Here is a 24,334-nt window from a genome sequence, read left to right as displayed (position 1 = left end):
ATGCTCAGCGCTGGGTAGCCTTCCAGTTGGTCTAGGCTGTGGCTACACACAGGTCGGGGAACATAAGAGGCACAGCAAGCTTGTTGGTTTGGTTGTGCGATAAGGATGTACTCCACCAGGTGTTTTCAATTACGTAAAGCAATTGTGGCTTACTCCTTTGAATACTTTCCCACTGAGTTCAGCGACACTTATAAACCTACATGTTTAAGATTGTACTGTATGCAAATCAACAGCCTTGCATTTTAATGAAATTCTAACCTCAAAAAAATTAGATTAAAATGATCAAAGATTGCCCAATCTTAGCATAATTGTGAAAAATACATTTGTTAAAGTAGAACATGGTTGCAGTTTCTCCATGTTGCTTGTTTCTGCTGATCTAATGAGGGAAATAACTGTTTTCCCAGTAATAATCTTCCTGAGATGTTTGCCATTCTTTTTTAAAGCAGGCCTTGAATCCCGCTACTAGAGAAAACCATTGTGTGATCTTGGAGTTGTGCTGTGTTGTGACTTTCTGCCTTTGTGCATGTAGGTTCTCTGCATCATTCCACATCCATGTCCCAAGTAGAAGGCTTTGGTAAATCATGGAGCAAGAAGCAACTCAGGTGAGAGGTGGGAGGAGGAAACCGTGGATCATTTGCTGACGCCAGGAAGGATGCAGAACCGTTGATTAAGCAGCCCGTGGGGTTTTAACAACAAGCAGTTTGTACAGTGGGGTGGCAAAAGTTAGGTGAGGCAAGGAGGGAAAGAATAATAACAAGTAAGGAAATTATACAGAATTTAAGATGAAGTGAGCTGGAATAATAGGAAGGAACTAAAAGGCGAAATTACTAAAGTACACCCAGTTTTCTTAGCAACCCATGGAAGTTTTTAAAAATAGTCTTTTAACAGCTGGTAATAATAGTTCATTCATTTCATTTATTCATTTGTCCAATACACAAATACATAGGAAGAAAAATAGACATGTGATAATGTAAATGAGGTTGAAAGTGAACTTAGAGGAGAGGATATATGAAAGGAAGAGAGTATATAAGGTAGGAGAACGAAAGGAAAGACAATTGGACAGGGGACGAAAGGCACACCAGTGCACTTATGTATGCCCCTTGAGTGAGCTGGGGTGGCACGTAGCAGGTAGAGTACTGTACTGCAGGCCACTGAAGCTGACTGCAGATCTGTAGGTCAGCGGTTCAAATCTCATCACCGGCTCAATGTTGACTCAGCCTTCCATCCTTCTGAGGTGGGTAAAATGAGGACCCGGATTGTGGTGGAAATATGCTGGCTCTGTTAAAAAATGCTATTGGTAACATGTAAGCTACCCTGAGTCTAAGGAGAAGGGCGGCATAAAAATCGAATGAACGAATGAATGAATGAATAAATAAGTCAAAATTAATTTGGCTCAGTCACCAATAAATTTTCCTGCAAACTTGTAGTTTTGAATATACAGTGGTACCTCTACTTAAGAACTTAATTCATTCCGTGCCCAGGTTCTTAACGTAAAAGCAATTTTTCCTATAGGAATCAATGTAAAAGCAAATAATGGGTGCAAACCCATTAGGAAAGAAATAAAAGCTCAGAATTTGGGTGGGAGGAGGAGGAGGAAGAAGAAGAGGAGGAGGACAGTCACTGCCAAAGGAAGAAGGTGAGGGGAATCAAAAAAATACAAAACTTTAAGGCTTAAAAAAAAAAGAGGACTCTGAGGCGACAAGGAGTAGCAAGGAGTACACCTGGCACAAGGCTGCCTCCCATACACTGCCTGCTGCTGCTGCTACCTGATGCCTCTCCTCTCACTCACTCGCTTTGTAGCCGGTGACTTTCCTTCACTGTGGTGACTCCTCGGCTGCCCAGAGCGAAGGGAGCGTTTCTTTTCTCTGGGTGCTGGCAGAGGTTTATTCCCTCTCCAAGCGCCCAGAGAACGGAAAATGATTTGTTCACTCTGGATTGCCAAAGCCTCCTTAAGTGCCACCAAAAGGCTCCTCTGGCAGCCCAGAAAAGGCTCCTCTGGCAGCCCAGAAAAGGCTCCTCTGGCAGCCCAGAAAAGGCTCCTCTGGCAGCCCAGAAAAGGCTCCTCTGGCAGCCCAGAAAAGGCTCCTCTGGCAGCCCAGAAAAGGCTCCTCTGGCAGCCCAGAAAAGGCTCCTCTGGCAGCCCAGAAAAGGCTCCTCTGGCAGCCCAGATGGCCAGGATTAAAGGGGGAATGGCAGGAAATTGGCTGGGCCTTCGTATCGCTCTCAAATTTCCTGGGAGATTTTTCCCAGCTCAGGTTCTTAAGTAAAAAATGGTTCTTAAGTAGAAGCAAAAAAATCTTGAACACCCGGTTCTTATCCAGAAAAGTTCTTAAGTAGAGGCGTTCTTAAGTAGAGGTACCACTGTATTGACATTCTGACAACACCCAGAATTCCCAGCTAGCATTTCTGTGACTGTGTCGACACATCTGGAAGTGCTAGTTTAGGGAAGGTGTGGGAGGACATTTTGTCTAAGATGGAGTAGAAACCAGAAGTGTTGTTCACATGATAGTTGTGTTGATCAACCCAAACAACATTAGGATGCATAGACTCCAATTCCCAGATTTTCCCAGCCAGCAATCCAATAAGGTTGAGAAATGTGGTAAATACTGAACATGTTCAGAGAACTAAATAATAATTCTTGATTAGACCATTGAAAAAATAGAGGTGCCAAAGGCTATGCCGGTAAAGCATTATGGACATTGAACTCCAAATGATTAAACATAAGTTTGAACAAAGCCAAATCTAATTAATGTGGTTCCAATTGTTCTAGTTTGTAACAGTAATTGCTTTTGTTGTTCTTAAGAAACAAAAATGATTTTGGCTTTTATTAAGGTGGAAATAATTTAAATGATTTTTAAAATGCAAATGTAATTAATAAAATAATGGATTTCCTGTTTTCCCACTTTCAAAATTGTACTTAGGGCTGTACAAGGGTTCGTATCATCAATATTTAAACAGTTCAATTAATTAAAAATAACACAAAGCAGGATAATTAAATGTGAAAAATATCTGCCTTTCACTGCTCAATGGAAGCTAAATAAAATACAATTCATAATTTGTTCTGCTTTCTAGTTAAGAGAGTCCCTGAAATTTGTACCTGCATCTGGTATCAGAGCATCTTTATTTATTACATTAGATTTATTTATTTATTTATTTATTTATAAATATCTTTCCTCTACGACTTCATCTGTATGGCTTTTAAAGTTCATTAAGCTTCAGACTTCCAAGTCCTTTTCCTTAAAGTCCTTTAAAACTACACCTTGGAATGCTCGGGAGATATGAGGGATTTAGGTTAAGAGTCATGAAGGATATCGTAGCTATAGGTTTATTTATTTATTTATTCATTCAATTTTTATGCCGCTCTTCTCCTTAGACTCAGGGCGGCTTACAACATGTTAGCAATAGCACTTTTTAACAGAGCCAGCATATTGCCCCCACAATCCAGGTCCTCATTTTACCCACCTCGGAAGGATGGAAGGCTGAGTCAACCTTGAGCCGGTGATGAGATTTGAATCGCTGACCTTCAGATCTACAGTTAACTTCAGTGGCCTGCAGTACAACACTCTACCTGTTGCGCCACCCTGGCTCTTAGGTTTGGACATAGAACTATGAAAATTACAATACTGGTATAGAAGTTGGACTTTCTTAGCCAAATCTTTTCTGGCCTTTAATACTCTCTCCTTGTTCTCACTTTTTTCCCTAGCCATCCCTTGTCACAGGCTGTCTCGTTCAGCATCCCTTTTGGCCTGGACAGTGATGTGGATATTGTGATGGGGAACCCTGTTGGCATCCTCCGTTCTGTCAGTTCGGACAGCCTGGCACCGACCCTCTATTCCTCCTTGCCTCGCTCCCCCCACCCATGGCCCACTGAGGCTGCCGAGGCCCCCAATGGATTAGTAATGCCGTCACTCCATGGGGCTGGACACAAAAGTCAAGAGGGTCCGGCTCTAGAGAACGGCCTAAATGATGCCTACCCTGACTTGCCCACCATTGAGGAAGCACTGCAGATCATCCACAGCAGTGAACGCCTGGTCCCTGAGGGAGCCCCCGACGGCTTTTATTTGCACTCCCCAGAGCCTCCTAAAACGTCCGTGCTGGAAAAGGCTCCCCTGCCCACTGTTTACCGCTGCCATAACGGCCCCCCCAATGGTGCAGAACCCGTTCAAGAAGGTAGCCTGGACTCCGATGCTGAGGAGCCCTTGAGGCTTGCAGGAGGCCCAGACGATTCCACCTCAGGCGTGAGTTCCCTGAGTTCGCAGCCAGAGAGCACTGCCTCCTCCGCCTCTGGTGTGCGCATGACGAGCTTTGCAGAACGCAAGAAGAAGCTGGCAGCTACTGACAGCAAGTCCAGCGGGGTCAGCTCTGAAGGCTCAGAGGCTGGTCAGGTGCCATCAGAAGAAAGCCCTGCCCAAAGCCCTGCCCTTAGCTCAGAAATGAGCCAGTTGAGTGCCCGGTTGGAGGAGAAGCGTCGGGCCATTGAGGCTCAGAAGAAACGCATCGAGGCTATATTTACCCGCCACCGTCAGCGCTTGGGAAAAAGTGCCTTCTTGCAGCTCCAGAAGGCCCCTGACTCTCAGTCTGAGGACAGTCGACTTGCCCTGGAAGAGCGGCTTGCTCAGCTGGAGGCGGAGGAAGAAGCTGGAAGCCCACGTACCCGTCTGGATAATAAACAGGTGACTTTCTCTCCAGATATCCTCAAGGCAGGGCTTGATGAGAATCTGGGCGATTACAACCGGGCAGTGGCCAAACTGAACACAGCTTTGAGTTCACTGCAGTTGGACATGCAGCGCCTGAGTGAGCAACAGCAGCGCCTCCTGCAGGAGAAGAAACCTAGCGCACAAGCCTGGGTGATCCCAGCCCCGAGGACTGGCCGCGAGGGGGCTCCTCCCCGCTCTACGCTGGAACTGTCCTCCCCTTCTCCTTCCCCTTCCCGCAAATCTCGCTCACCCCAGCCCACACCCAAGAAGTCTCCGGCCCCCGTGCCTCCCAAGAGTCCCAAGCACACCCGGCCAGTTGAGCTAAAGCTGCCACCTCTCACACGAGTCCTGACGCCTCCTCACAACGTGGACACCCTCCCGCACCTCCGCAAATTCTCCCCGAGCCAGGTCCCTGTGCAGACCCGTTCCTCCATCCATTTTGCTGAGGAGGTGCTGCCTGTGCCAGAGGTGGAAGCCCAGAGTAATCTGAGGCCGGTGGCCTCTGTCCCTCCACAAGGAGGCAACGCTCGTGTTTCAGGTGACGGCACCAGTGATGCCTCCTCACCCAGCGATCGACACAGTAGCCTGATTGAAATCCCTCTGTCTAGCTTAAAAGGAGAGGATGATGAAGATGTGGATGGGGATGACTCCCTGGAGGAATCAATTGCTGAGACTTTGGATTCTGAGCCCCGGTCAGGTCTGGGCTTCTTTTATAAGGTGAGAATTTCACTCTTGGCTACTAACAATTCTTACCTACCGGACAGAGGCTTCTGTTTTCTGTAAAAGAGCTTCTGGGAGAAGGGAAAGAGGTTGGCTGGGGCTTCTGCTTAGATTCCAGCAGTTCTGAGATGAACTTAGATGATCTGGGTACAATTTTTTCAAAACTAGTTGGCTGAACGTAGAAGGAGCAGGAGGAATATCAGATTCTACCAAGGGACCCAAAATGCCACCTGGTAGGCACAAGCTTATTAGGTGGGAATTATCAGACAAAATATTTAAACTGTGGGTGAAGATGTGCAAGTAACTACTGTTTGAGAAATAATAGGACATGAGAAAAATTCTGTCACTGTCCAGCCTATTTCCCAGCAATAGCAACAGCTTCAGGAGCTGTTCTCTAGTAATTAGTATACATTTGGCTGTGATCTGCCCAGAGTCCTTTGGGAGTGGAGCAGCATATAAGTCAAAGAAACAAACAAGCAAACAAAAAAACAGACAAACAAACAAACAAATAAATAAATAAATAAGGCATCTATCATTGAAACTAGTTGTATACCTCATGTTATGAATGCTGGAGATTAAAGATCCAGAAGTGCAGATCATGTAGGCTAATTTTTGTTGCAACTGAATCCTGTTTAATGACTTCTATTTGCACGACCACTTTCAAAACATGCGGCCCAACATAACCCTAGAGCCAATGTTCCCTCTTAATTTTTTTTCGGTGTGGGCGGAAAAGTATAGTGTCTGAGCGACAGTCCCTTTGGGACTGGGCGGCATAGAAGTATAAATAAACAAACAAATAAATAAATAAATAAATAAATAAATAAATAAAATAATAAAAAAAAACTTTTATTTTTTTATTAAAAGAAATTAATAATTTAAAAACCCCCAAAATCCATTACTATTAAAACTAAAACAACCAGCAAAACTATTAATAAAAACAGGTGAGGGCTGGGTTTCTTTCTCTGTTATTATTTAAGTGCTTTTACCATATGTTTTAAATCAAGAGTCACTTCTCTCTCTGTTTCTATCTCTTTCCTGTCATTCTCTGCCTCAATCATTTTCTCATTTCTCTTTTTTTCTCCCCTTTTTTCTATCATTTGTCTCTCTCTTCCTTCCACTCTTCTCTCTCTTTCTTCCTCTCTCTCACTCTTTTCCTTCCTTTCTCATCTTTCTTTCTCTCTCTCTCTTTCTCTATCTTGCTTTCTTCCTCTCTCTCTCTTTCTCTATCTTGTTTTCTTCCTTTCTCACACTCTCTTCCTTCCTCTCTCATCTCTTTCTTTCTTTCCTTCTCTCTCTTTCTCTATCTCTCCCCCTCTTGCTCTCTCTCTTTTTCTCACTTTCCCTCTCTTGTTTTCTTTCTCTCACTCGTTCTCTCTCTCGTTCTCTCTCTCTTGCTATCTCTTTCTCTCCCCCCTCTTTCTCTCTCACTCTCTTTCTCACTTTCTCTGCCAGCCCGCCTGCCCCGAACATTCAAAATAAGAAAACCCTTCACTCTTACTTTGAATGTTCCGGGCAGGCGCGCAGGCAGGGAGATGGGAAGAGCGCGTGCCGGCCCGCGCACCCACCAGCCTCCGGAGAATGCCTGCCCCACCTCTCTTGCAGCGGAGGAGAAAGAGAGGCGGAGCGGGCGGCGAGCGGGCAAACGGCGAGCGGGCGGGCAAACGGCGAGTGGGCGGGGGGCAGCTGGCGCGCGCTCCCCAAATCTCCCTGCCAGCCCACCCGCCCGGAACATTCAAAATAAGAAAACCCTTCGCTCTTACTTTGAATGTTCCGGGCGGGCATGCAGGCAGGGAGATGGGAAGAGCGCGCGCTGGCCCGCGCGCCCGCCAGCCTCCGGAGAATGCCTGCCCCACCTCTTGCAGCGGAGGAGAAAGAGAGGCCGGGCGGGCGGGGGGCAGGGCCGAGAGGCCTGGAGTGCGAGAGGGCCGAAGGCACCATGGAGAGGCAGAGGCGGCCGCGGCTCCCTTCTACTGCCCGTGCCTCCCCGCCCGCCCCCGCCCCCCCGCAGGCTGGCGAGGGGATGGGGACTGCGCGCCCATGAAAAAGGGCGCGTGGGGCGGTATTTTGGGGTGCTCGCGCGCTCATGCGCGCAGCCTACAGAGAACAGTGCCTAGAGCCCTGGTTCCCAACGTGAGGCCCACATCCCACAGAGAGGCAGTTTCATTTTTAATGGGGGCAATTGGAATCTAGTTGAAACCTAGTTAATTGCCTTTTAGGCTTCCTCCGCGTGAGTAGTTCACTTTTTGAATAATATGAATTGTATGCTGCACGAATCCCAGCGACCGATTAGGTCCCACAGAGTCGGCTTTCTCCGGGTCCCGTCAACTAAACAATGTCGGTTGGCGGGCCCCAGAGGAAGAGCCTTCTCTGTGGTGGCCCCGACTCTCTGGAACCAGCTCCCCCCAGAGATTAGAACTGCCCCTACCCTCCTTGCCTTTCGTAAACTCCTCAAAACCCACCTTTGTCGTCAGGCATGGGGGAATTGAGATATCTCCCCCGGGCCTATATAATTTACGTATGGTATGTTTGTAGGTATGTCTGCTTAAAAATGGGGTTTTCTTAACTAAATTTTAAATCGTAAATTATTAGATTTGTTATGAATTGTTTTATTATGTTGTGAGCCGCCCTGAGTCTATGGAAAGGGGTGGCATACAAATCAAATCAAATAAATAAATAAATAAATAAATGTCACGGGGGGTGGGGGGGTGTCTCTGGGTTTTAGAGATGCTTAGGTGCAGCATGGCCAAAAAAAGGTTGGAAACCACTGCGCTAGAGGTAGCACCCAGTCTCATCGGTTTAAAATACAATTTGGTTGAAGTCTGCTACAAACAGAACATGAACCCAGCATGAGTAGCCAGAATAGAAGTGCTCAAGTCCTCCAAGATGAGCGGGGGACGATTGTCAGAGTCTCCAATTTGAGGGAGGGGAGGACAAGAGTGAACTAACTCTTCTGGAAGTCAAACCTGATGCTGACCCATTAGGTTTACTCAGCTGACATGTTCTTTTTTCACACAGGGTGAGGATAAGGCCGAAGAGGAAATGGCACAGAAGCGAGCCAGTTTCTTAGAGAGACAGCAGCGGCGAAGTGAGGAGGCACGGCGCAGAAAACAGTGGCAGGAGGCAGAGAAGGAACAGAAGAAAGAGGAAATCAAGTAAGATGGGATGAGCCATCATATTATTGTCTATACTTGGCACTCTGCCCAGTGGCATGGGAGCTGCTTTGATGTAAGGAGGTGAATGCAACTATTAGAACCAAGCAAATGGTGCTAATTTACATATCTTTTCTACCCGGCCAATTACAGCAGGGTGGGAGAGAGTCATACAGTTGGATAGTTAGATGGATTGATCCAATTGATTAATATCCCCTGTGGATTTCTGACTATTTTCCCCCCCTCCAGAGTTCAAGCAGATGAGCGCGCCCGAGTAGAGGAAGAAGTTGGGCCGAGGCGTGGCGACTTCACTCGCCAGGAGTACCTGAGGCGTCATCAACTCAAACTGATGGAAGACCTTGATAAAGTGCTGCGTCAGAAGCCTACAACCGTCCGTGCCCTAAAGAAGGGACGGCCTAAAACAGTCTTTTGCGACGATTCTGCCCTTGCTCGCAGCCCTGTCAAAGGACTCCTTGGTAAGAATTATGGTAAAAGGGAGCAAGGAGGAAAATGATCCCGTTGACGCAAAAGCAGGGAAAAGTCTGTAAGAGGCTGTGGTTTCTCCAGATAATTGAGTCTGAAGGGACCTCAGGTGTGTGAGCAGGGGCTTTCAAAGGCTGTGATTAAGTTGCTCTTTCATGATGTCATCACCTGCCTGTATCCCTTATTCTCCGGGATGATAGTAAATTATCAGAGGTGATGGTCTTAGTTGGTTCTCCCTCTGCCCTAGCTGGCTAGGTTAATCTCTTGTGTGGCTGTAGGGATTTTCAGATGATTGTTAGACTAGAATGGAATGGAATAGAATTCTTTATTGGCCAAGTATGATTGGACACACAAGGACTTTGTCTTTGGTGCCTATGCTCTCAGTGTATTTATTTAATTTATTTATTCATTCGATTTTTATGCCTCCCAACTCCTTAGGGATTCTGGGCGGTTATAGAAGAAGAAAAAATACTAATGTACATAGAAGTGCTATACTTTTAAAAAAAATTATAAGATGGTAATTACTAGTATAAACATAAATTTCTCTTTTTTTTCTTCTCTTAAAACTTTTTTCTTTTTCATATATATTTTTATAAATTTTGATATAGATTTAGATTCATATTGTAAAACTGACATTTTTATCCTATATAACAATATGTATCTTATAGACAATTTTTTTATTTTTTCATTATTATTATGATGAAGATTTCTATCCTGAGTGGAGCGACTGTAGCTCCACTAAATGTTGTATGTTTTGTTTGCTATGTTTGTTATTTTGAAAAAACCAATAAAATATATTTTTTTAAAAATAATTATATAATAATATATACTATATAATAATATATACTATATACTTTAAAAAAATAATGTACCTAAAAGAAAAGATACTCTTAAAGTTACTGGTTAAGGTTCAGGCCAAAACCCTTAGAATAAGCTCAGTTCTGGATTTCATTACTTTCTGTTTTTATTGATCTTACTAAACCCAATTTAGTACATTCTGGACTTTCTTTAACTGCGGCATAAATAGCTGGTGGTCTTAAGATTAATATAATTTCTAAACATAGATTGTCAGACAATTTTCAACACGTGCATCACCCTCTGGAAAAATAGTTTTTTTAAAAAAAGTTTAATAATACCTGGCTCCATTCTGTGTTTTAGAATCATGCCTTGCCTTTATGGTATCAGCTACAGTGGTGTCTTGTTTGTTTCTGAATGCAGCACTGGTTATTGTTTTAAAATTCTTGGTGACTTAGATTCAGAGGGCTTGTGGGATTTTCCGATAGGGTGAAATTGTGCCATCATTTAAGATGAGATTTTTACCCAAGTCTGTCGTTATCAAAACACACAAATGATTTTTTTTCTTTTGGAGATGAAGCGGTCAGTTGGGCTCTGCTGACAATGGAGGATATTTCTCTTTCAAAGCGAGCATTTGATTCTTTTAGCTGCTTAATTACATGTGATTGTTAGTTTTGACTTAGTACCATTGGAATGTTCCTTCCTTGATTTTTTTTTCTTTCCCCAGTAACAAAAATCAAGGACTGCCAAACTCTCAAAATAAATGAATGAGCTTCTTTCTTAGCATTATAGATGAGAGGTTACTAAGCCAGCTCCTATTGATATCCATTTTTCTTAGGCTCCAAGCTCAGCAAAGTTTACTCCCAGTCTACTCTCTCTCTTTCAACTGTGGCCAATGACCCGGGAAACTCCCTCTTCGTCAAGAGAGCTTCGCGGTGAGTAGGCATCGCTTCTCTGTATCGCTGGCAAGCGGGTCGGGGAAGGTTTAAACCTGGATCCATATCCAAGGAAATGCACCTGTGTACAAATGATTGAAGTTCTCTTAAATCCAGGGTTTAAATCTGTTGATCTGTTCCCCAGAGCTGCATCGCCTTCTGGGCCAATGTCTCCCAATCGGATGCTACCAAATCAGAACCGGGAACGTGACTGGGAAAATGCATCCACTGCCTCCTCACCAGCTTCCATTCCAGAATATACTGGTAAAGCTTATTCTGTTGTTCCACAGATCATAACTTTCCTCTCTTTGCAGGGCAGAGGGTGGTTGGCTAGAAACACCCCCCCCCCCATTCCATCTTGAAGTGGCCTTGGCTATGCTTAAGGCCCTTCCGGTTCCATCTTTTCACTGCGAAACATTTATCAATGCTTCTTTTTTGGCCTGCTTTCCTTCAGATGGGGAGGAATGTAACCTATCTTCTAGGCTAACGTCATTGTATTTCTGCAGGGCCCAAGCTGTACAAGGAGCCCAGTGCCAAGTCCAATAAATACATCATCCATAATGCATTGTCTCACTGCTGCCTCGCTGGCAAGGTCAATGAACCCCAGAAAATCCGTATTTTGGAGGTAAGTCGAGACATGGTGAGTCTTCGGAGAGGGGCGGCATACAAATCTAAGTAATAAATAAATAAATAAATGAGCCATGGAAAAGGTAGCCCTTCTTTCTTGAAATGGGCACAGCATGCAGATGTTGGTATCAAATCTAAGAGTAATTGTATTTTGATTGTATTGTAATACTATTGTATTTATTCCACTTGTTAGCCGCTCTGTGTCTGCTTTGGAATGAGCAACATATAAATACAATAGATAGATAGATAGATAGATAGATAGATAGATAGATAGATAGATAGATAGATAGATAGATAGATAGATAGAGATAGAGATAGATAGATAGATAGATAGATAGATAGATAGATAGATAGATAGATAGATAGATAAATGGCTTAAAAATTGGGACAATTGTGGCTGCAGCTCTATATTCAATAGCTTTGGAGCTACAGGCAGTCCTTGGTAGTCCATTCACCCAGCAACTGTTTGGTCACCACAGCACTGAACATCTGGTCCTCAAGTTCTGGCTGTTTCAGCATCTCCATGGTGTCATGATCACAATCTGGATGCTTGGCAGCTGGCTTGCACTTATGACAGCTGTGGAGTGCCATAATCACACGATTGCTATTTGCAACTTTCTTTGCCAACTTCCTTCAAACAAAAGAACTGGGAAAGCTGGCTGGGAAGGTCATAAGTTGCTCTCAAGTCACTCCACCTTGCAGCAACTATCACAAACCCCATGGAGGCACACCAGTTCCTTGTCTGCCATCCTCTGCCTGGAAGCAGCCATCACAGGCCTTGTACGTCAGCCTCACTGGCCACTCACAGACCCTCCCCTGCTCAAGAGTAGCCACTTTAGGTCTTGCCCCTCATGTAACACACTAGTCCCTCCTGTGCTCTCCCTCACTTGGCAACAACCCTGTACCTGCCTGTCAGCCTGTTTCCAAACTTCTGGGGACTTCCAATTTCCTGCTGGCTTACCCATTGACTTGGTTGGTGGAAACTGTGAGGGGGTTTATAAGGAGGTCCTTGTTTAACAACCTGTGAATCTTGCTTAACAATGGCAATAGAAGCTGTTAGGATTGCCATTGCTACGCGATGCAGATACATAATGTCACGCTTTGTGATTGCATCAATTAGCAACTGAAATTCTGCTTCTAATTATGATTAACTTGGGGAAGTACAAATATACAGTATCTGTATGTATATTTGTATTGGCTTAATTTAGTAGGCTGGGTGCTTTTTCATAAGCAGATTTTCCTTCTGGTGTCCTTCGATATATAATAGCCATCTCTGAGTTATTGAGATGTACTCTCGTGGTATGGGTAGACAACTTGATCTCTGAGATTTTGGACTATGCTTCCCACACTTTTTGGCTGTTGATCACGCTGACAGTATGAAACATCTGAAGAGCTCCCATGATTTAAGGTTTACTGCAGTTACAAAATAAACAGAAAGCCCTAGCTGCATTCTTTAGTAGTGATGATGAAAGGGAGAAGTACTAGCAACTACATCACTAAAAATGTAAATGGCTGAGCTTTAATGTTAAAAATTATGGAGTCCTTTTAATGGGTACAAGATGTTAATACTATAATAAAAAAACCTAAATAAAAAAAAAAACCTGGCCAAATTTAATACTTGTGGAATCCACAAGTCTTAAAGTTGCCAACTTTGAAGACCTCTGCTATAAAACAAGGCCAGCCTTTTCTCTGAAATTTAGAATGGTACCTTCTGGTTCTTCAGTAGTTTTTTAAGGAATTATCAATAGCTGTAGCACTTAGACATGTGCCACTTCACCGTGCTTTATAGCCCTTTAAGCTGTTTACAGAATCAGCATATTTCCCCCGACAATTTGCGTTTTCATTTTACCGATTTCAGAAGGATTGAAGGCTGAGTCAATCTTGACCTGGTCAGACTCGAACTGATGACATTTGGCCAAGTTAGCCTTCCATACTGCATTCTAGCCATTGCGCCACTATGGCTATTGCTTTGTTTTTTATACTTTGGCTTCATCTGATCTTTTGATTCTATGTTTCTTTTCTCTCTACCGTAGGAAATTGAAAAGAGCAAAGCCAACCACTTCCTCATTCTCTTCCGTGATTCAAGTTGCCAGTTCCGGGCGCTCTACACCCTGTCTGGGGAAACAGATGAATTGACACGTTTAGCAGGCTACGGGCCCCGCACCATTACCTTGCCCATGATTGAAGGCATCTACAAGTACAGCTCTGATCGCAAGCGTTTCACTCAGATTCCCAGTAAGACCATGTCCATGAGTGTGGACGCTTTCACTATCCAGGGCCATCTCTGGCAGACCAAGAAGCCAGGCACCCCCAAGAAGCCGAGCACACCAAAAGAGCTGTGACGTGAAGAACCGGGTGTTACGCCTACTCTCTGCCTACGACACCTAGCGGCTGGCCATCTGTGATGGATGGCTTGAGTTGATGAGGCTGTTAGGCACGGGTCTGAGACTCTAGTCCTGGGCCAGCACTATCTCTGGCTGGATCAGAGTTATCTGGGAAATTCTTCTGGTGCCTGCTTTGGAGACTACTATTGGCTGCTTTGGGTTGTGGAGCGGTATGGTATTGGAAGACTAGGTTCTGTGCAACCTGCAGATTCCATAAGCTAAAGTCTCAAAGAGTTGCCATAGTAATGCTGCCCTAAATAAGGGTTTGCTTCTTGCCTCTAAGCACTACCTGAATGTTAATGTGCAGCCAGAAGGAAGAGTCTATTTTTCAGACTCCCGTTTGCCTGGAAGATTCTATGTTGGTTTTTTCATTTCTTGGGTTCCCCGTTTATACTTATACATACTATACATACATATATATATATATATATATATATGAGCTATTTAATGATTTTTCAATTATTTGTATATAAAAAAGAATAAATTTGGAACAGCGGGTAGGGTGGATTTGTATATGGAGTTGGCATGGTGGAGGTAGTACAGAGCAAGGTGTGTATGTATGTATGTATGCGTGTTCATTCCTTTTTTCCATTGAACACCTCCCTTTTGTCTACTCCCTTACTCAGAAGGGCTATTGGGGGTACAGCTGAGAAAGAGCTGTTAATGGGGATCTCTTTTCAGCAGCTGCTATCATTTACAAGTTGAGAAGCTGGTGGCTGCTACAGTCATAGAGCAGGTCTCTGTGTACCCAGAGTTGAACTGCCAAAAGAAAACTCTAACCACTTTAAGGGAGGAGTGTGATCTATCTTCCTTTTTCTCTTTCTTTCCTCCTTTCTTTCTTCAAACCCCGTTTACCTGCTTCCAAGGCTATGAGGCTGGGCGATGCAGCCTTCCCAAAGAGAGAGAGGAGCCTGGGCACAGAACGTTATGTAGCCCTTGATTATTTGAGCCTCACTTGCCATCCAACCTTTGGTTGCCTCGGATAGAAGTTGCTTGCAAAGCAGAATGAATAGGGGCAAGATGCGAGGGAGCCAGTCCCATTCAGCTTGGATGCTTCACTCTGACCTTGTCTTGTTCAACCTTATTCTGGTCTCTTGTGGCTGACTGAGCGTCATGTAGGTGTCTGGGGGTATAGGGCAGGGCTGAGTTGATGTAAAAAGTGGGTTGGGATTTTTGTCCTTCCCACTTAATAAAGTAACTTAAATGAGCTCTTTACTGGTCGTTACTCAATGAATGTTTGAATATTGAAGCCTGTACTACTGATAAGTAGGCAAGGCATCTTTGCGTCTATGCAAAACCAGTGCGTACTGAAATTGGAAATTGAAGTTCTGAAAGGCGCTTGTTCATTCCTACTTTCCATAATCTATGATACAATCATTTAGAATGAACACTATCCCTTGATCACTTAAAGTTTTTTAAAATTGCAGGCATACAGGGAAGCTACTGAAATCTTACACCAGTGGAAGAAACATGCAGATGTTTGAATTCAGCAAGGAGTGAGCTCAAGATGGGATTAGCCCCTATTGTCATGCATCTTAAGAAACTCCTGCCAGTATTCGCTAGTGGAATTGAAAGTTATTCCATGCTTTATGGATTTATCCACTTTTTCCTACTTATTCAAATGCATTAAAGCCCTAAGGGGCACACACTGTTTTAATTTTCTAATGTCAAAGCTAATATATAATTAGTTAACAATTTGTTCCTGGCAAATAAATATGAAAATGAGATGGGAAAAAAGGCTTAACGTCTATTTCTCCTGTGCCTGAACATACTGGCTGGGGATTCTGGGGGATTTAGTTCCAGCACCTTGAAGATTCTGAATTAAAGAATTCTGGTTTAAGAAAAGCTATCGTTTTAAGAAAATCTGTAGCCTTTGTTTTGTATTGCAAGAAAAAAAGTTTAAATCTGCAGTTCTTAATGTTTATAAAAATATAGGAACATTCATTTTAAAAGTTCATTTCTTTGAATGAAATCTAATTTTACATAGTAAACAATTATTTCACCTTGGAACATAATATAAATTAAGCTCCCAACTCCCCTTGTTTCCATAATTGCCTTCTTTATAATTTAAGAATTCAGTCCAGGCAATAATGTTTTTAGTGATAATGAAGTTGGTTAAGAAACAGATATTACCATACAAGCCTGGAAAAGGCTTTTAAGAAAACCCTCCATGAAGAAATAAGTGTTAACATTCATTACCATCCTTTCCACAAATTTTCCATTTTAAAGCTAAATTATTTGGAAGGAAAGTTTCCCTTCTTGATGGTAAAATACAATACAACTATCAACAGTATTTTATAAATTGCTTCTTTGTCTATTATGCTGAGTTGCCAAGAACAGCAGCTTACAAGATCACAAAGAAAAGGCTTTACATGGTAGACTGGTTAACCAGGAAGGTGGCGTCTCTATTCCATCTTAAAACAGTTCATGAATAACAAATAGCTCAGTCATCTTTAAGGCCACCAAACACAGCAGAGGGCACTGACTTCTGTTCCAGCTGCACCTCTGTAAAAGAAGAATTAGAATGGTTACTATGAAGGCCACACAGCTCCTATCCAGCCAGAGCACCAGAAGAATGCTGCTGCATTACCATCCTCCCTCTTACCATCAGGCTCATTGTCTTCACTCTCATCGCTCTCATCCAAATCGATGTCTATCTCATCAGGATTGGCCTGCTTGGAAAGTTCAGCCAATTCACTGCGGGAGGCATCACTCCTGAATAGAAGCAAGGGAAGAAGGGTGAACGTGACAACATGATTTCTAATTGGAACTGTCCAGTACTTACCCTTCCCTTATAAAAGGAGCTTTCTTTTGCCCTGGCTTTATGTTTTTAAAAACATATTGAAAAGTTTTGACCTACATCTAAAGCAGATCATATACCATACATTTTCTAACATGGCAAGAGTGAATTCATTCATTGGTGGAGTGGCGATGATGAACCAGACATATAATTTGTGGGGTTTTGTGTTGGGACAGGCAATCTGATGCCCTTTGGCTGAAACGTTCACAGGTGCCAATAAATCTAATTAAAAATTCTGGGAGGATGGAAATTTGAATCTAAACAATTTTGAAGCACCTGGTTATCTTCATTGCCTGGAAGAGTCAGCTTCACATCTCTGTTCAGCTATGGGGATTACAACTTGCCTTTTGGAAAGTTATTATTTCAGTCTAGGCCAGGAGTATTGAGGACCTGATCAGGGCTGTGATTGTCCTCAAGGAACAGCTTGGCATGACCAACTGAGTGGGCATGGCCAGCTTGACACCACTCCCCAAACTGCTGGCGTGTTTCTTCTTCGCATCGGCCGATGCTACATTGGCCTGATCTTTCCTCTTCACACTGAGTAGCCCAGGAACAGCCCTGAGGGCTCAATCCGACTACATCATGGGCCAGATGCAGCCCACGGGCCTTGAGTTTGGCACCCCTGAGGCAAGGAGGAAGATAACTTATCTTCCAAAGAAGTTTCTTAAGTATGAACATGGAAAGTTTGCCAGAGACTAATAAAGAGAAGAAACGAAACTGGAAATTGCCATGAAGAGAACAAGATAAAAATCTCAGGAGCTTAACAAAAGCTTCAGACAACTGTTAGAAAAGACAAAAAGCAATAGTATAAGAACATATATAAGGATGTTGAGGATGGAAACACATTGCAGATGGAAAACTAAGGTAATGTTCAAAATATCTCTGAACTCAGAATAAGATCCGAACCTCAAATTGGTATGCTAAGGGAACTCCATGGACAGATAGTAACTGATTTAACCCTCGTGTTCTGTTCGACGATACACCCTAACGTTATGTTCCCGGGTCTATTTGACTTGGACCGCAAATTGTTCATTTTAGGTACTTATATTTGGTCTTTTTGAAAGCTTTTTTCACTTGGAAACAAGTTTGAACATTTCTGCACACATTGAAATGAAAATTGAAATGAAAAAAAGTAATGCTTATTGGTTTATTTTGCTGATAAAATGCGTACCCTAGCCACAGCTTTTTATAATCAAAATAAACCAATATGCATAATTTTTTTCAGTTCAATTTTCATATCATTGTGTGCAGAAATGTTCAGACTACTTTACAAGTGAAAAAAGTTTTCAAATTGACCACTTCAAATGCACTTCAAATGAAGAACACACTCTAGGGACTATTTTTTTTCCAGCAAGAAAGAAACCCCCCCAAAAAATTCTCATAGAACCCCTGAAATGATGCAAAGTCATGAAATGTCAAGTTTCAGATATGCAGGGAAATTTTTTTTACAGGGTCTCAAACTTTGATTTCGGGTCTCAGAGGCCCGAACAGAACAGCAGGGTTTTAAAGGAGGTCAAAAGATGGAGTACTATACTGAAACATTGCACAGTAAAGGTGTATCAGCATCCATATAACCTAAAAGATACTCCCTACTTGCAAGAACCTCTACGACTAGAAGTTAATTATTGTCAAATTGGAAGATTACAGAAACTGGTGGAAAACCTATAGAAATACAATATGTAACAGAAGGAGACTCAGTAAAGGTTCTAATGGAGCTATGCCAGCAAATCTGGGGAACAATATGAGGGCCAAGAAATTGGAGGAGGATGATTTACATTCCAATTCCCAAAGAAAGGGGATTTGCTGGAATGTGCAAATTATCATAGAACACCCTTCATTATACGGGCTAGCAAAATAATGTTTAGCATTATATATACCAATGAATTAGAGTTGAGAAAAAGTAATTCCGGATTTGGAGTTAACTTTAGAAAAAGCCAAATTGGAGACATAACAGATGATGCAAGCTGGATAATGGGGAAAACCAAAGAACATCCCCCAAGAAATCGGTACAGGTAGTCCTTGCTTACCAACTGCCTCATTTAATGACTGTTAGACATTACGACTATGACATTTTGTATTTACAATCATCAGTGTGCCACAGCCATGTGATTGCCACTCAGATGCTTTGCAATCAGCACACACTTGTAACCATCACAGCATCTCACAGCAACATGACTACCATTTGCCTACTTCCCAACAGGCTTGCAACAGTGGAGGTTAATGGAGAGGCAGAAGTGAAACCACAAGTTGTAGCCATGTGATGCCTCACTTAACTGAAAGTCCAATTCTCCAGCCATATTTTTTACTGCCCGAAAAATAGGGTATGTTCTGAGCCTCCTGCCCAGCTCACCATCCAACTGCAGGCTATGCTGTCTCTTATCTGATCATTCCTGAGGCAGCATCTCCTTACTCCCATCACATACTATTACATTATTTGAAGGTGGACCTCTCTAGAAAAAGCTGCAATACTGGGAAAGGTGGAAGGAAAGAGACCAAGGGCAAACTGGATAGACTCAGTAACAATGGCATTTGGGTGCACTGGGGAAAGACCTGAAGGACAACATCATGGAGTGTGGTCCCTAAAAGCTGACATCATCTCGATGAAACACAATCACATAAGTAGTCAATGAAATCAGAAAGCCAAATAGTCCTCTGAGCTCAGTTCCCAATGTGTCATAAATCATGCAGACCACCCTGTACAAGTGCCAAAATGGTAAATGAAAAGCAGGCTGTCCTTGGCAATACTTCAGTGTCACCTTCAGTGTCTATTAACCCCCTTAGAGTGGGTCCACAATCTGGGCATCCTCCTAGACCTGCAGCTGAGACTTGAACAACATCTCTCGGCTGTGGCTAGGGAGGCTTTTTAACAGGTTCGCCTAGTGCATCAGTTGCGGCCCTATCTGGTCAGGAGTCTTATCGTCCTTATCACCTCACGTCTCGACGACTGCAACACGCTCTACATGGGGCTACCCTTGAAAAGTGTTCGGAGACTACAACTGGTCCAGAATACAGCTGTACGAGCTGTTTATTACTTGTTTGTTTGTTTATTTATTTATTGGATTTGTATGCCGCCCCTCTCCGTGGACTTGGGGCGGCTAACAATAGTGATAAAAACAATATGTAGCAATCCAATAATAAAACAACTAAAAAACCCTTATTATAAAAACCAGACATACATACAGACATACCATGCATAAACTGTAGAGGCCCAGGGGAAAAGAATATCTCAATTCCCCCATGCCTGATGACAGAGGTGGGTTTTAAGGAGCTTACGAAAGGCGAAGAGGGTAGGGGCAATTCTGATCTCTGGGGGGAGTTGGTTCTAGAGGTCCGGGGCCACCACAGAGAAGGCTCTTCCCCTGGATCCCGCCAAACGACATTGTTTAATTGACGGGACCCGTAGAAGGCCCACTCTGTGGGACCTAATCGGTCGCTGGGATTCGTGCGGCAGAAGGTGGTCCTGAAGATAATCTGGTCTGGATTACAACCACATCACACCAACACTCCACGAGCTGCACTGGCTCCTGATCAGTCTCTGGATGCAATTCAAGGCATTGGTTACCACCTTTATCACCCTGACCCTGTGGGAGGCCTTTCTCTCTGGCGGCTCTGGCTCTCTGGAACCAACTGCCCCCGGAGATCCGCACTGCCCACATCCTCCTGGCCTTCCGGAAGACCGTGGAAACTTGGCTTTTCTGGCAGACCTGGGGCTGGTGAGCCATATCATCTAGCCCAGTGATGGTGAACCTTTTTCTGCTTGGGTGCCAAGAGGGTGTGTGTGCCTGCGATAGCATGCATGCGCACGCTCACATTCCTAATGCAATGCCCTTCCCCCATGCATGCAGGCACAACCTCCCCTTCATTTTCCCCTCCACGCATGCAGGCAGGCCTCAAGGAAGCCACCAGAGCCTATGGGAGGCAAAAAATGGGCCCAACAGGCCTACCGGAAGTTTGTTTCTGAACTTTTGATAGGCCCGTTGTGCCAGGGTTTTTTGCCTTCCCCAGGCTTCAGGAGGCTTTCTTGAAGCCTGGAGAAGGCAAAAATGACTCTCCCCCCACCCTCTGGAAGGTCAAAAAACAGCTGGCCAGCGTGAACATAGGTGCAGGAGCTGAACTAGGGCAACACCTCATGTGGCCTTAGATATGGCTCCGCATGCCATCTGTGGCACCCCTGCCATAGGTTCACCATCATGGATTTAGCCCCAGCTAAAAGGATATGAATGATTTATTTTTTAGGGGGGTTAAATTGTTTTTATATTGTTTTAAATTGTTGTACACCGCCCAGAGTCTGGAAGGAGTTGGGCAACTTATAAATCAAAACCAACGAACCAAATCAATCAATCAATCAACCAAATCAATCAATCTCTCTTTTCCTAGAAAAATGCAACTTGAAAGCTGGAATAGCTGTTTGGTAGAAAATTGTGCTAGTTTCTCAAGGCAACACCACAGTCCTGTTATTATTCTAGACATGTTAGCATCTATGGCAGTGTTTCCCAACCTTGGCAAACTTGGAGATGTTTGGACTTCAACTCCCAGAATCCCCCAGCCAGCGAATGCTGGCTGGGGAATTCTGGGAGTTGAAGTCCAAATATCTCCAAGTTGCCAAGGTTGGGAAACACTGGTCTAGGGCACTATTCAACTTATTCTTCCTGATTCTTGATGGGTTAAAATAATACACTGTCTTGAGTTTCTGAATGCAAATCAAAGAATCGGTCACATTTTTTCCATCATGGTTTTTTTTTTGATGATGCTATGAATCCAGATTTTTTTTGGGGGGGGGGGGAGATAAACAAGTCGCCTGCTTACCTGACGAACAAGATCTTCTCCTTAGCTCGAGGCTGATCTCTTTCTGCTTCGGCTGCCAAGTGTTCTGCTCGCTGCTCTAAGAGCTTCATGTCATCCATGCCGCTCTGTCCTGGTGCCAAGTCAGACACTGAAACAAGACCATGTTAAAGAGGAGGGATGAGCAGGAGGGGTTAGAAGAGAACAGGAGATGTAGCTCATCTCCATCTTAAGAGAAGGCAAGCAGTACCTGTGCCTGTGGCGTTGCTGTAAACCTTTAGCATCTGAGAAGCCATGAAGTTAACCTGAGTATTGTAAGTAGCCTGCACACTTCGCTTAATGCGCAGCATTTCTCGGATAGTGTCTTCGTTCCCATGCCGAATTTCAAATTCTTTCCATGTTTGCCAGAAGTTGGCAGTGGTCTGGGAAGGGAAACCAAAAAGATGTGTGTTTCGAGGACCGTTAAGAAAGAGACGGTGGCAAAACCCAACAGAAAATTGATTCAAAGACTGCTGTTTCCTCTGAGCTTCCTAATATTTATTTATTTATTTAATTCATTCGATTTTTATGCCGCCCTTCTCCTTAGACTCAGGGCGGCTTACAACATGTTAGCAATAGCACTTTTTAACAGAGCCAGCCTATTGCCCCCACAATCCGTGTCCTCATTTTACCCACCTCGAAAGGATGGAAGGCTAATATAAAAAAAGGGAAAGATTTAATGAGGTTAAGAGGACAGAGGTCAACTATTATTGTGCTCTCTATCTTCTGCATCAGGAATGGGCAATCATAAACAACAGAAACATACCTATTGTGTAAGCAAAACAAACAAACACACACCTTTATTTATCCATCAATGGTTACAGATGGAAGAATTTTCAAAACTGCATATAAGACTGTCATGCCATAATGCATATATAGTGGTACCTTGGTACTCAACTACTTTGAAACTCATTAATTTTAGTACCCAATGCATTTTGATGTGAACATTTTGTCCCTGTACTTATCATTTGCTTGGTACTCAACGCACAAGCTAGAACCTGTTGGTGACGGCTGCCTTGTGACTCACTACATTATTCCTTATGGGAAAAATTTGTTTGGTACTCATCATGCTTCTTGACACCAATTAGCGATGAGTCCCGAGGTACCACTTAATTTTGAACTGAGCAGGAAGTGATCAGTTCTGCCCTTTTGGTAAACTGAGGAGCTTTTTCCTTCCTCCTCCCAGCTAAATACTGCCACAAGCAGACAGTAAGCTAGTTCTCTAGTACACAGAAAAAGCTACTTACTCGGGGATCACATATCTGTGAACAATAGGAATAGATTGCCCGAGCTCGGTCTATTTCACCCAATTTGCATTCCATATCAGCAAAGCGCAGACACATGTCCCGAGCGTGTTCATCTGATAGCACCTGAAAAAAAAGTATGGATATTTAAATGTACCATGCCCTTCAGTACTTCAGCTTCTAGGGTGGTGTGAAGTAATAATCTGGAGTTAACTCTGCCTTACTCTTGCAGGTAAGGATTATGATTACCCAGAGGGCTTTCTGAATATTTTAGCAATTGGAATATCTGATCTAGCAGTTTTGTTCTGGGAAAACAAAACTCATTTGAACAATGCAAAAAAGTCTGTAGCTATATGGATGCCACAGCCAAAAAGATGGCAACTATAAAAGGATGAGAGGTCGATGGATTTAGTGGGAAGAATTCTTCCTCAGACAACTGACTCTGCAGAAAAGGATTAACTTTTCTTTCAATGAAAAAACAAACCCAACAAACCATTTCTGCTGTTTAAGAAGGAACCTCTCTTCAGGCAAAGGAACCGACTTCATTCATAAGGGATCTTACATTCTATGATCTATAGATGAGGGGGTCTCCAACCTTGGCAACTTTATGACTCATGGACTTCAATTCCCAGAATTCCTCAGCCAGTATGTGCTGGATGAAGAATTCTGGGAATTGAAGTCCACAAGTTGTAAAGTTGCCAAGGTTGGAGACCCCCTCAACTATAGAGTCTTTGAAACCAAATGCCATTCAATTAGCAAAAACATAAACTTCAACGATCAGGTTAAGTTTCATCCCTAACTGCAAACTCTTTGCTCTTCCTGCTGGTGAGTCTGTTGTGCACTGAACAGCAAGTCCAAAATATTCATAGTCTCCAAAGTTATGGTGGTAGGAGGAGCATTCCCTAAGGTGGGATGACAGGTGTTATAATACTTTCTCCAATCAATCAAAAGTCTCATCTGAGAAAGCTTCTGGAAATCTGCTTGACGCAAGTTGTATGTGCCAATGTAATAGAATCTTAGTCAACACCTTAATGGAGGAGCTGTAGACCCGCTTAACTTGTGCTCCTGGTTTGTATACATAAAGAGACCGCTGGGTGTTTGGTTCCAGTGAATCGCAAGCAACCCGCAAATATTTAACTTGCTGAATATTTTGATAGTGTTGGATGTATTTGGGATACAATTGGGCAACACAATCACTTACGAAAAGTTACCATGCTGATGTGGGAAAATGCACAAACCTTGCAACAATGTCTACAGCTCCTCCACTTCCCTGGCTGATATAGCTACCAGGGACACTGCTTTCTAAACTATTATTTTAGCTGGAATCTAAAGAATAGATCTGAATTAAGAATACTTAACTCTAAATCAATTCTAGTTCAAGAGATTCACTGAATATCTTCCCCTCATTTAAGGGCTGGCATATAGTCATCTATTCATGGTTACCTATTCCAGTTTAAGGATCTTTTATCATTTTTGTCTAGTAATAATGTGCATACTGTTAATGTGAAATCTAAGTTAGCTAGTTGTGTTTCCCCTCTAAAGTTCCTCCTCCTCCTCCTCCACAAAGAACTGCATCTCTGATTGGGCTTGTGACGTTCTCCCTGCAGAAATTGTAGAATGAGCAAGGTCACAAAATAAATGAAACGATGCAACTGACTTTTACAGAGGCTGTTGGCTGG

General features: G+C 43.3%; 2 protein-coding genes across 4 annotated transcripts in view; one reads left to right on the top strand and one right to left on the bottom strand.

Moving 5' to 3' along the window:
* CAMSAP3 (calmodulin regulated spectrin associated protein family member 3) overlaps positions 1-14,998 on the top strand; it is a 50,167-nt gene extending 35,169 nt beyond the window's left edge. For all 3 annotated transcript variants that reach the window (XM_070739630.1, XM_070739628.1, XM_070739629.1), the window contains 8 exons: positions 530-602; positions 3,704-5,414; positions 8,433-8,569; positions 8,816-9,042; positions 10,683-10,779; positions 10,925-11,043; positions 11,286-11,404; positions 13,440-14,998. In XM_070739630.1, the coding sequence (XP_070595731.1) occupies positions 530-602; positions 3,704-5,414; positions 8,433-8,569; positions 8,816-9,042; positions 10,683-10,779; positions 10,925-11,043; positions 11,286-11,404; positions 13,440-13,748 (2,792 nt within the window). In that variant the 3' untranslated portion in view covers positions 13,749-14,998. The remainder of the gene's footprint in view (positions 1-529; positions 603-3,703; positions 5,415-8,432; positions 8,570-8,815; positions 9,043-10,682; positions 10,780-10,924; positions 11,044-11,285; positions 11,405-13,439) is intronic.
* Positions 14,999-15,696: 698 nt separating this feature from the next.
* The window catches only part of XAB2 (XPA binding protein 2), a 26,467-nt gene continuing 17,829 nt past the window's right edge, over positions 15,697-24,334 (bottom strand). Inside the window, exons 15-19 of the mRNA XM_070739631.1 lie at positions 22,659-22,781; positions 21,623-21,794; positions 21,397-21,523; positions 16,396-16,505; positions 15,697-16,295 (exon numbers count right to left, since the gene is read on the bottom strand). Coding sequence (XP_070595732.1) covers positions 16,234-16,295; positions 16,396-16,505; positions 21,397-21,523; positions 21,623-21,794; positions 22,659-22,781 — 594 coding nt within the window. The 3' untranslated portion in view covers positions 15,697-16,233. The remainder of the gene's footprint in view (positions 16,296-16,395; positions 16,506-21,396; positions 21,524-21,622; positions 21,795-22,658; positions 22,782-24,334) is intronic.

Source organism: Erythrolamprus reginae, chromosome 2 (genome assembly GCF_031021105.1).
Source record: "Erythrolamprus reginae isolate rEryReg1 chromosome 2, rEryReg1.hap1, whole genome shotgun sequence".
Classification (NCBI taxonomy): domain Eukaryota; kingdom Metazoa; phylum Chordata; class Lepidosauria; order Squamata; family Dipsadidae; genus Erythrolamprus; species Erythrolamprus reginae.
This window is presented reverse-complemented; position numbering and strand designations above follow the sequence as displayed.